Genomic DNA, 12,984 nt, shown 5'->3' on the forward strand with positions numbered 1-12,984 from the left:
TCTGTTGTGACATTTCTGTGTCACTGAAACATGGACACATTAGACTTCTTGTTTAAGTGAAGGTTATATACGGGATCCTTTCCACACTTGTTGTGTTGTTTTTGTCTGTTTCTTTCTAAGTTGGCTCAGAAGGGCATGGATGCCTACCAAAACTTTTTTCTTCTGGGCTGGATGTTAAGAAATCTGTACATGAAGCTCAGTTAATCCCTTTGATCCCTCTTTGCTGCTGCATCCATGAGACCTTATCCTAACCCTAGCACTGTGGCTGAGTTATCAAAAACCATCACATTGTCAGCCTCAGTCACTTTGCTGATCTTTGTGAAGAGAATACGATTCTGCAGGCATCTACAAAGCTGAATGGCAAGCACCAGGAGCATGTTGGGTATTGCATATTATTTTCTATATATCATACATTATCTGAAAAGCAAAGACTGTATGTACTGTATGAAGAAAGATTAGAAAGAAATGGTGATCAATGGCTGCCAGTCCTTACATGTGCATAGGGAAATTGAGAATAGCAAACCTGAGCTAGGTCTGGAAAAGAAAAAGGGAACTGCACCTTTGTATTTTCTTGTGATTTGAAGAAAAAGGTGATGTTCTAAGATGAACTGAGTGGCTAGTTTTCAAAACAGAAACATGGGACACAGTAGCTTGAGAAAAAAACTGCTTTTCCAAAGCACAGCATATTTTTTATCTTTGCTGGTCATTAGAAGTGCTTCTGAATACAAGCCATTCATGGAGGAAGTCATGCTGGAAGACTCTGAGCTGGTGATGATTTCAAACTTCACGCAGCATGTAATAACTCTGAGTAATTGGTAGGTATGTGGGCTTCAAGGACAGTGATATTTTTGCACCTTTGCCTGTTTAATCACAGTGTTTTGTGATTAAACAGTGCAGCCAAATAAGTGCTAGAATGCACAGCACTGGAACACGAATATTAGTACATAAGATGTGTTTAAAATACTTATTCAATGTACAGTAGGGTTTAAAGCAAGTTAGGTGTGTGTAGCTGACAGGTCTTGTTTTTAGATACTGTCTCTTTCAAAATTTTTTTCTGGTAGGTTTTTGGAGTCATTCTTATGGCAAAGACATGGAACAGCGGGTTCAGAGGTGCAGCCTGTGTTCTGATAAGCAGTTACTAGAGCATGAAGAATAAATACCTGATTTTAGAAATGTGGTATGTGTTACATTTATACAAAGGGAAGCTTAAAAAAACATTAACTTTATTGCAGCATACACAGTGATAATGATACCAATTGTGAAATGCTGGTTTTGGAAATAAAATTTATTGTGCTTTCTTTAATCCAGTGTTAAAAATTAGGATCACTCATGTCAGGAGATTAAAACCTTTCTGTCTGTCTTTGATATCAAACTATTCTTTCCTAGTACCTTTTATCTTGCATAGCAGTGCTGAACTCCACAGCATCTTTGTTCATTCAGTTGTGTTATTTGCAGCAATAATTTAATTTGTTTTAGAACTGATATTATTTAGTCATACTGTCATTTGCAACAACAGAGGCTCTTTAATGTCCTAAAAGTGTTGAGAGGCTTTGGTGTTAGCTGAGTAAGCATATGAATAAGGGAGAAGAGAGAAGAATTTTGGGACCATGGTGAGCGTGCAAGATAGCTAAATTGGACAGAAAAAGAAAAAACCTATACAAGTTGAAGTGAGATTGTACATCAGAAAAACTACAGCAATCTACTGAAAATTAGTAGATGATAGTCATGAGAATCTTACAGTGAACCACAGGTACCAGCTTCCCTGAAGAACTGAAATAGGAACTTGGAGAAGCTTGTAAAAGGTGTCCTCAGGGAATCTTCCATTTTTTCACTATGATACCTTTAATCCTAGAATTGTCAAGCCACATGGAAAATAATAGGACTGAATAGTTCAGTCAGTTAAAAGTTAGTATTTTTTTATCAAAAATATTAGGTGTTTTTGGGTTTTCTGTACTTGTTAGGAATTGTATAAACTTTAAAACAAGTGAAGTCAAGCAGTGAATCTGTATTGCTGTTTCTTTTTAAATTTAAGATAATTTTCTCTGAGTAAGCAGACTCTATTCAGTAAAAGCAATTAATTTAAATACAATCTTTTTTCACAGATGATTCAACGAGAGGCAGAAGTAAAGAATAGGGTAACTGCTGTGGCATTGACAGACTCAGTTCACAATGTGTGGCACCAAGAAGTTGGGAAAACTATTCGAGAGTGGATGCGAGAGGTAAGGCCTTTTTTTTTTTTAAAGAATTTGAGTATGTACATCTGTATATGGCTGAATAAACATGTCTTGGTGTGAGAGACAGCATAATACAAAACAGTGGAGATCATGTATCCATACCAGCCACTAAAATAACCAAGATTAATGCCATTTCTGAACTGCCAAGTTAGCAGTCAAAATACTAAGCACCAAGTCCAGTGTTTCTTCCTGATGCACAGCAAAATAGAGAAATGCCAAGGCAGCCATGCAGTGCCTGATACCTGGAGCAAAGTCCTGGGTGCTCCCCATGCTGCTTATTTGATCTGGCAATGGTGGAAAATCCTCTTTAAGCTCTTCATGTCTCAGTTTGATGATTTGCGCAAATGGCTTTCTCTCAGCAGCTTTTTGATATGTAATTACTCCTGTAGGACTTAGAAGCTCTTATACTTAGGTATGAGGTTGCTGAGATTTCAAAAATTGTATTTTAGACTGAGACCAACTAAACTACTGTTCATGAGTCTCATCCTTACCAGATCAGGCCCATCTCAGTTTTCTGAATTCCCATGGCAGAGCACTAAAACAATAGGTGCACAGAGTGAATTTAAACTAGTCAAATCCCGAATTTTCTTTTATACTTGACCTTTTCTCATGGATTTAGTGAAACTTCATGTATACAGTGCCTATTCCTGTCTTTAACTTAAAGTTTTATAGGCCATGACTGATGGGAATAGAGGATCACCTGGGATGCAGCCTGACAGCTCTGACTTAAGTGTTAAAAATATAAAGAATGGTAACCCCTACAGGCTCTGTCAGAGAAATCCCCATTTTCTTTATGGGAAATCAAAACCTTAAAATATGTGTTATGTAGTAAAACTGAAATTTTAAATCCTGTAATTTGAATCTGACAACTCCATTTTTCTTTAAGCATTTAGTCTGAATAAGAAAAGTGCATTACCTTTAATTTCATTTGCAGAAAGTAGATGTTAAAGAATAAGTTAAATGATTAATGGCCTAAAAAGTGGATGAAGTGTCATAACTTACATTAGCATTAAAAATCTCCTATAAGAAAGGAGAATTTTACATATGTGAAATGTGGCTGAGTGGTATTAAGTCTAACATATCACCTGGATATCTCTTACTTTAATCAGGTTTAAGGCTAGTGGTAAAATGAATAATAATTAAAATATACACCTAATCGCTGCCTGTCTGTAGGGCTAATTGCTGTCATTGAAAGAATGAATTGTTAAAATAAAGTAATTCTTAATTTGAGCTATCTCTCCTGTATCACTGGTGTGTATTTTTAGTACCTATAGATGTCATGATTTTTGAATTTATTAGGAGCCATGATGAATGATAAAACAAATCATCCATTTACATATCTTGACACTGCTTTCGAGAATACTTATTTCTTACAGGCAACTGTAACATTGTATATAAAAGATAGTTAATTGTGTGCTAATCTTCTGTATTATCTCCAGCTCTCTGATGTACTGTTCTATCAGTAGTTAATATTAATTTTACTTATTTCAAATTATTGTAATACTTCATAAAAATTTTACTTCTTTTGTAACTTCTACCACCTTACATTTGCAATTTCACATTCAGCTGTTAATTAAAATTACACATGCAAATCATAAAATTATAATGCTTTACTACTTTAAATCTTTAAACCTTCGTGAAATACTTCTATTTTAACAGTTTTTTACTAAATATGTCATATCACTGGATAGTGTGTTTGTTTTTCTCTTTTTCCATTGAGTTCAATAGTTTCATTGATCTACTGTTTCTTACAAAAATCTGCCATGCTTTGTGAACTTCACTTTCTAATCTCATACAGCAACCCTTCCTTTATGTTGTCCCTGCTCTCCCTGGTCCCAGAACAGTAGGGTTGCCTTGACAAATCTATTCAAAAGCCATTCCTCGCCTTTTATTGGTGGGGACTGAAGTCTTTGAAATTCTCTCCTCACTGCAACACAGCTGACATCTTCTTCCAGACAGAATGAATTAAGGAAATACAATAAGATACTTTATCTACCAGTCAAGGATCTTTCCACAGTGAGGACGGACTCCATGGTGCACAGCTAGGGCAGCAAGCATCTACAAATACACAATACATGCTGTTTACCAGAAGAGAATTTGTCCATTTTCACTATCATTAACTGATGGTATTTTTTTAGAAATCTGTCTGAAAATCGATTGGGTCTTTCCAAAAGGTTGCACATGTTTTTACCTTTTCCACTTAATGAAGTTAATCAGGTTTTCAGAAAGGAAAAACTCAGATTTTTAGTAGAGCAAGCTACATGGATCTTGTTGTACAGCTGGTAATCTTATTAAAAATGTAGTTGCTTTATAATAAAATCTTCAGTTCAGTAGATTTGGTGTAGTTTCATCATAGTTTATTGAAAGCATATAATTTAATACTTCAGTTTATGAACTACTCTGATTAGATAGCATTCGGAAGAAAACATTTAGAAAATTCATGGTGAATTCATCCTTCTCGGATATTCAGGAATGAAAGGTAAATGTAAAGGCTTTGTGAATATAATTCCCCAGAGACCAGTATTTGCCTTTTTTTAATGTTTACTCACATTCGTCTCAGCTGTATTTCCAATTATTTGAATATTAATATTCAATCTTGATGGTTTCTGTTTAGTGTATATTTATATATATACACTATATATATATATAGTATGTTGTCATATTTTCATGAATGTTCCTTCCATAGTGTACGCCATCAAAATACCCTAAAAAATTCTGATGTTAGCAAATGAGCAAGCTCAGTGTTTATATCAACACAAACTCAGAAAATCTTAAAGCTTGTAGTGGGTAGTTCAGGCACTGGTTGGTCCAAGCACCTACTCAAGTCCATTGGCACTCAAATAAGCACTTAAAAAACATGATACTTCAGCACATTACAAATCTGCTGAATTATGTCCTTACCTACTTAGTATGAAATTACAGCATTTCATCCTCAGTAAACATAAGTTAGTGCAGTGTACTGTCCAGCTGTTATTGTGACTGCTATGTAAATTCATTTGAGTATTTTGATGTGATCATTGTCCTCACTTATAATATCTGCATTTATTTTTGCTCTGAGTTTTTTGACTTATGCCAAGAATTGCCTGCCTGGTCTTACAGAACTGCTGTAACTGGGTGTCCAGCTCCGAGCCCCTGGACACATCGGTGGAGTCCATGCTGCCAGACTGTCCCCGTGTCTCTGCAGGTACACCCATTTGTTTGCAGTAAGCCAGTGTCCATGTTTATACCCAGAAGCAGCTTGTTAATTTAAAAATGCATTTGGTTCTGACTGCATTTTAACCTTTCTACTGCCAGATGTAGCTGAAAGCATATGGCTTCTGATATTTTATGCAGGCCACTCTTTTTTTTTTTTTTTTTTTTTTTTTACTTGCATGGGATTTAAGTTGTCTACTTGTTGCTTGAATTTTTCTAGTCTTCCTTTCTGTTTAAGTAAGTGATGACATTATATGTAGGAGTCTGAGAAAAATAATAGTGATAACAAGAACTGGGAAATTTATCATACGTCCTTGAATAAATATCCAACTCTATGCTGGCAACAAAGTTTTAAAGAAGTACATTAATGAAAGTTACAGTTAAAACAAATGAGCCACTTTCCTGAATGCTGATCAACAAAAGTCTAGTTTACATAGCAAATGATTTGCAGCATCCAAGAATGTTGATATGAGTTTTCTGTTGTTTTGGATATACTCAGCTTTGCTTTTTCATTATTGAATCATAAATTGCAATGAGCACATGAAATTATACAGAGACTTTAGTTAAATGTGTGATAATTCCAGAAAGTAGATTTAGTCATCAATGTTAAAGGAAAATGTCCAATCTCTGTGGGAAAGTAATCTAAAATATATAAAGCAGTTACTGAGCTTTCATGCTTGATTATCAAGTTTCCTAACAGCCATAGGTAGCGTGTTTCTGTAGAATATAAAACCAAGTTCAAAGGAAGACACAGCCTATACAATATTAATTTAAAAGCTGAAACAATATTTGACCTTGCTTTTTGGGATGCAGTAGTTTGTTTGACAAGTTAGTTTCATATCTGTCTGCATTTGTGAGGTTGTTAGTGAGATCTAACCTTGCAGATGAAACTGAGTTTACTACAGGATATTTTTAAGGTTTGGAAAATTTAGCACTACTTTGTTTGAGAACTCACAGCAACCAGAGATTTTGATTACATCTCTGCTATGGTTTGAGATCTCTCTGTGCAGATCCGCAGCTCTGTACGGATGCATGCAATAGAGCTGACATTGTTCTTTCATGCTTTGGAAAATGATACATTACTAAAATTTTCATAGATTCAACATTCATTTAGCAACGTTTTGTTATTTTAGGGGAGATTAAATTGCAGTTTAAAAGAAAAATATTGTTCAGGCGTGGAATTCTTTAAAACAATATTCACTTCCAATCTCTGACATCTCTGTTGCTCTTGTGAAAGACTGCATGTTATAGTGGTCATTTTAGTCAGGTAAATAAGGACTTGGTTAGCAACTGGTCAATATTTACTGTACACTGGCCAACACTGAAAATAATCCATGACAGCATCTCTTCTCTTTCTTTGTATTCCCCGAATACAAATAAGCTAATAGGTATTCTATAAAATAAATCCTAGGTGTTACTTGAAAAGCAATGATGCTTCATTATAGCTGTAAATAATAAGTCTTGATTTTACATTTCTGTTGAAGACGGGTCACAGTGGCCTTAATGTTTCTGCACCACTTAATGAATTCCCAAGCTGCACTGAAGTGGTAGAAGAATTAATTTAAATGGGGTAGGATTTCAGCCAGTAAAAGTTGGGTATTTGTATTCAGTGCATACATTGAGATAAATAGATCACTAATGTCTTAGATGTTCTCAACAGAGATTTTTGATAATGACTTAATGTAAGGAAACTATTTCCAGGCTAGTTGTTTGTAATATAAATATAGTTTAAAATAGTGTAACTTCATGTGACTGCTACTGAATTATCAACTTGCTCACATGTTTTTTCTTTTATTTCTTGTAATTGTCTCTTATATAAACAACTGTAAGACATGTACAGAGAACCGAGTCGATAATTCCTACAGTGTCTTGATATAAGCAATGATATAAACCTGCATTATGGTAATATGTAATAAATTTATTAATTATTACTAGATGTAGGGGCATTATTGTTTAATGTGAGAGATTTTATTTCACTCTTTTGAGAATTGTGGTACTGAAAGAGTGAGCCCACACTCAAATCCTGGCAGCACTGCCCTTGGTATTTCAATGAATGACAATGACAGCAATCAGAACAATGACAGATCTTTTAAAATAAACCCTTTGCTGTAGAAATATTCACTTCTATGTTTGGAAGCCTGTCTTTTATCTCTGTTTACACTGAAAACAAATCAGGAATAACTGTCTCATGGTCACATCTCTTGAGCCAGCTTTTCCTAAAAAGTGTCTGATATTCAGCCATTCAGTATATTAGGTTTTACAGGCAATCCAAGTTGGTGAGCAGTTCCTACTGCAGATTATCTCACAGTCTCTTGCTTGCTTTTCCCTTAAAATCACTAAAGACAAAATAAATTATCATCAAACTGGAAAAATTATTTGTATTTCCAGATAGAGTTGTTAAAGCTTTTGATTAAGGAATTATTGAGGAATTAAAATGTTTTCCATAATTGATTCATTTCTTACTTGATTACAAAAATGAATGAATACACTTTAATAATTAAATGTTGAGAGCATGAGAACAGTACAGAAAAAGCAAGCCAAAATAAATCCATTGTCTGTTCTTGTGGCAAAAGGTACTTTGTAGGTCTCACCTTCAGGGTCTTTCATCCATGTCTGAAGTATTTGGTTGCATGGTGGTGTCATAGTTTAATATCGTCTGGCATTTTGGCATCTTGTTGGTGACATGGACAATGAGTTTGAGTGCACCCTCAGCAAGTTCGTCAATGACACCAGCTGGAATACTGGTAGGAAGGGATATCAGCCAGAGGGATTTTGAAAAGTGGGCCTGCAGAAGAGAAGTGGACCCCATAAAATTCCACAAGTCCAAGTGCAAGATCCTGCACATGGGTCAGGGCAATCCCAGGCACATGTACAGACTGTGCAGGCAGTCAATTGACAGCAGCTCTGATAAGAATGATACGCAGTTGTTGGTTGACAAAAAAACTAAACATGGCCTGACAGTGTCTATTTCCAGCGCAGAAAGACAACCATATGCTGGGGTGCATCAAAAGCATGACCAGCAGGTAAAGGTGGTTGGTTCTGTGCCTCTGCTCTGCTTTGGTGAGACCTCATCTGGACGTCTGCATCCAGCTCTTGGGAGCTCAGCATAATATAGGTGTAGTCCCACTGGAGCAAGCCCAGAGGAGCCACAAAGATGCTCAGAGAGGTGGATCACCTCTCCCATGAAAATAGAGTAAAAGAATTGTTCAGCCAGGAGAAGAGAATGCTCTGGAGCACCTTGGAGCACCTTCCAGTATCTAAAGGTGCTACAAGAGAGCTGGTGAAAAGCTTTTTACAAGGGCATGGAGTGAATAGGCTTCAAACTGACAGAGGGCAGGTTTAGGTGAGCAAAGACAGGAAGGAAACTCTTTGCTTTGAGAGTGGTCAGGCACTGGGAGAGTTGCCTAAAGAAGTTATGGATGATCCATCCCAGCAAGTGTTCAAAACAAAGTTGTATGGGGTTTTTTGGAAGTTAGCGCAAATTCCCTTGATGGGGGTTTGGAACTTTTAAAATTCTTATCTTTTACCCACTTTACTTTCAGCTGTAATTAAGGACATCTGTTAGACTTAAGGTAATTTTCTGTCTCAGTCTTAGCCTACCTTCCTTATGGAATCAAATCAAAATACATCTATTCTCTTTTAGAGGAGATGGATCCATCTCCCATCTAAGACATAAGAAAATGTAGGGTTGAGAGAGATGAAGACTTCAAAGACTTCTGTACATTAAAGGTCGTTGCATAAAAAGGAGTAGGGTTGGGAGTATTTCTGGTTAGGAGGCTGGAGTTCAGCTTGGAATTTGACAGAGAAAATGGAATAGATGCTTTAATGACAGGTTGCACTGCATTACTGCTAACTGTAGTTGTAGTTCATGCTGTGTCTCTGAGACCTTACAATATTTCTCCTAGTTCTGGAGCAGGGAGTTCAGAAGCCCTTGGGAAGCCATCTTATTGGAGCAACTACTGGGCAGGAATAGCTGAGTGGTGACAGGAGAGATCCACAGAACAATGGATGCTGTTCAGGAATTAAATAGCTTTGGTTTCAGGATAGTGGCTTAAACTTCACCCCAGGAAACGTATTGTGGTAAATTTTGCTGGGTAAACATGGCATTTGTCTTCCTGAATCCTGTTTGTATTCCTTAGCCCATGTGTTTCTGCCAGTGAAAACTTGTTATTTAGGAGAGATGACTAAACTTGTTAGTATTTTGCCAAAGTGGATATGCACCAATGCTCATTTAAAATAATCAAGTAAAGATGTTGTAACACTAGTAAAATGAATTGCTTAATCAAATCTTTTTAAAGTCTTCCTAGTTGCCCCCAAAATCACTAATTATTCTGTTAACAGTTGCAGCCCATGTATTTAAAATATTTTGAAATAAGGAAATTATAACTTAAAAGACAAACAATGGAATTAGACACTGATGGTAATCAAGAAAAGTTCTATTCACAGAAGAGCCTAGACTTGAATATATGTCTATTTATAAGAAAAAAAAGTGCAAGAATTAATTCATACAGATGAATAAAGTAGCCTCAGGCTGGTAGAAGAAAAACAAACTTAATTTTGGGAGACAGGTATGATGTGTGCTGATGGTGCTCTTGAGTCTTCAGATAGTATTTTCTGGTACCAAAAATCAAGATTGAACTCTGTATTATATACTAAACATTTAATTACATTTAGGTAAGCCAGGCATAACTTTTTTGTGTGTTTTGTTTTTGTTTTTTGCTTTGAATTTAGAAAATACCGTTAATAGCCCTTTGTTCTGGATAGAGTAGACGAGGTTGACTGATGAGACGATTAAAAAATGGTTTATTGCAAAATCAGTCTCATGGAAGGGTGAGACCATAAGGTCGTTACATCCAAAGCTATCACTTCAGAAGCTGTACATCAGAAGCTGTTATAACTTTAGTTACAATGTCTTCTATAAATTTCTTATCCAATCAGCTACTTCCAAAAAGCTTGCTAGCATCTTCATAAACCAATTCCTAATTGCTGTTCTACACAATTTTGCCTCTCTTTTTATCCAATCATATAACTCTACAGAAACTTATTGCTGTATCTTCTATTTTTTACCAATTCTATAACAAGTTTTATTGCTAGACTTAAAGATTTTCTACTATCTTGCTTAACATACTTATTTGCTTACACAAGGCATATTTCTACTTGCTTTAAATATATTTCTGCTCAAGCTACAAATCTTTATTCTTACTTTGTGTCTGTTTCACTTTTCTATTCTAAAGCTTCAAGCCTTCTCCAAGGTCTTAGGTCAAACACTGTATCCATCTCTATCTCTGAGCTTGTATATTTGAGGCCTTGGCACTCTCTGTGCTTGCATTTCCCACAGCCCTTCACTGACAGAGCAGGTGTGCAGCCTGTGGTGCCACACACAAGTGCACTGACTGATGAGGTAGAGCTCTTGTTGCAAAGTTTGTGTTGATATCCAGGAAACAATGAATTACCCACTGGATAATGGCAGTGGTAGTTTCTGTTGGCTTTGCCTAACAGGTGACTCCTGCCTGCTGTTTTAAGAGTTCAGTTGTGTATTTCCACAGAAAAGCCTGTCTATCTGCAGATGCACCCCATGCTGAGGAGATCCTGGAGTTCAAACAGGAGGCCCTCCAGTGAGGTCAGATAGACTCTCAACACCACAGGGTCTGTGTGCAGAGGTAATTGCATTAGTGAGGCTTGTGACAGCTGTAGGGAAGGATCAACTTATTTCTTCCTGCTTTTTTTCCTCAGCTGTATTTGCACCACACTACAGTTCCACTCTTACACATCTATGTATCTTGCTTATAAAAACAAGGCAGAAGGAACCATAAACTATATGAAGTGCTGAGACAATACCTAGCTCATACTCTTAGCAGCTTGTAGCCCAGTATACCAATGCTTCTCTTTTTTTTAGTTAGCTCTAGTCAATTTAATGAGGACTGTTCTGGATTGTTTTCTGATATTAGTGTTTCATGACCAGGAATAGGTGCCCAGCAGTACAAGAAATAGGAACAAAACCATGCACTTGTCAAATTAAAGCAATTAAGCAATTTTTCCATTCTGTTAAAAATGTTATTTCTGCATTCACTAGTCATTCATTAAGCCGTGTTTACTGTAAAGCTGTTTGCATTTTACATCTTCATGTGCATGTAGTTCTGTCAATAAAAACTTTGGACTTCAGGATAAAAGATAAAATGCTGAAGCTTTTTTGTCAGGATGGCAGGTTCCCGTGTCTTGTTCCATGTTAATTTAAGGTATTTGCAAGATTAATACACAAGTGGAGGAGTGCAGGAATCTGCAGTGTGAAGCTTGCTTCATCACCCATGTTAACATTCTCATTTGCTGCTAAAACTGGTCTTGCACTTCCATTTCTGCTGCTGTACCTTGTTGGGGACAGGAAATTATTATGGTAACTTTGAAGCAACAGACTATCTTAGCCACAGCTCTGGCGGTTGCTGTGCTAAGTCCTGCTTTAACTTACATCTTCTTAGCATGGAAGTAAGTAGCATTTTCCCCATTCCTGATTCTTCAGAGGAGCTCTGCATTTATACTCCTGCTCAGTCTAAGATGTTGCAGATAGCTTTTCATTTTACACATTTTCATGTGTAAACCTAGCTGGATATGAGCTCCTATGTTTTCCTTAGAGTAGCTTAGCTCTACAGTGCTTTGGAAAGGACAAAGTCTATACAGACCTGTTGAATAATATTGCAGATTCTGATCTAGAGTTCCAGAGACTCAAAAGTGAACATGAAAATGTGAATTGAAAGCATTGATTCGAATTGACAGATGTTGCTTGTGTGTCAGGGAATTCAATAGCATTCATTCATTTACTGTTCTACAAAATAGTTACATGTACTTGAGGCAGTACTGATATTGGAGAAACAGTTTCATCAAAAATTATTCTTGTACTCAAACATATCTATTTTTCATTGCAATTTTTTAGACTAGAGTGAACTAGTTAGGTATTGTCCCTGAGGCTGTCTTTGTGGTAATAATGAATAATTTAAATTATTACAGTCAGGTATTTCCTATTAAGCATTAGAAAGCTACTAGACTGCTGTGACTGTTGCTTCTGATACTACTCAATGCTATCTCATTAGTGCCTTATATATCCATATCTGTCTGCACATTGGCAGGTCTTACTCCAGTGCATGACTGCAAACTCTCCTAGAGCTCAACACCTGAAAGGAGGTATTACCTGAAAGATGCCCTCCAAAATTCAGTAGCAAAATCTTTATCTGTATTGACATAAAATCCAAAAGATTTTTCACATTTCAGCTTTCACTTTCAGTTAGAATGCAGATTCAGATTTAGATTTGGATTTGTTAGAATTTTTCAAAAGGTTCAGTTTCAGTAGAAATCTTTCCCTTTTTCACAAATGTGTATAGTTTAGGCTGGGAAGGATATTTAAATCACTTATTGTCCACTTTTAGATACAGGTCTTTAACTTTTGACCAGATATTATACTGAAATTTGAAACTTTGATAAAAATGTTTCTTCTCCTAAGTCATTCAGCCTGGCTGGAAGAATTCAAGAGATGGGGAATCCATTGCTCCCTTCCCTTTATCATCTGCAA

At 36.2% G+C, this 12,984-nt stretch overlaps 1 protein-coding gene across 2 annotated transcripts in view; it reads left to right on the forward strand.

Moving 5' to 3' along the window:
- The window catches only part of ARB2A (ARB2 cotranscriptional regulator A), a 237,664-nt gene that overhangs the window by 165,329 nt on the left and 59,351 nt on the right, over positions 1-12,984 (forward strand). For both annotated transcript variants that reach the window (XM_068175708.1, XM_068175709.1), the window contains exons 8-9: positions 2,103-2,219; positions 5,334-5,418. In XM_068175708.1, the coding sequence (XP_068031809.1) occupies positions 2,103-2,219; positions 5,334-5,418 (202 nt within the window). The remainder of the gene's footprint in view (positions 1-2,102; positions 2,220-5,333; positions 5,419-12,984) is intronic.

This window comes from Anomalospiza imberbis, chromosome Z (genome assembly GCF_031753505.1).
Source record: "Anomalospiza imberbis isolate Cuckoo-Finch-1a 21T00152 chromosome Z, ASM3175350v1, whole genome shotgun sequence".
NCBI lineage: Eukaryota > Metazoa > Chordata > Aves > Passeriformes > Viduidae > Anomalospiza > Anomalospiza imberbis.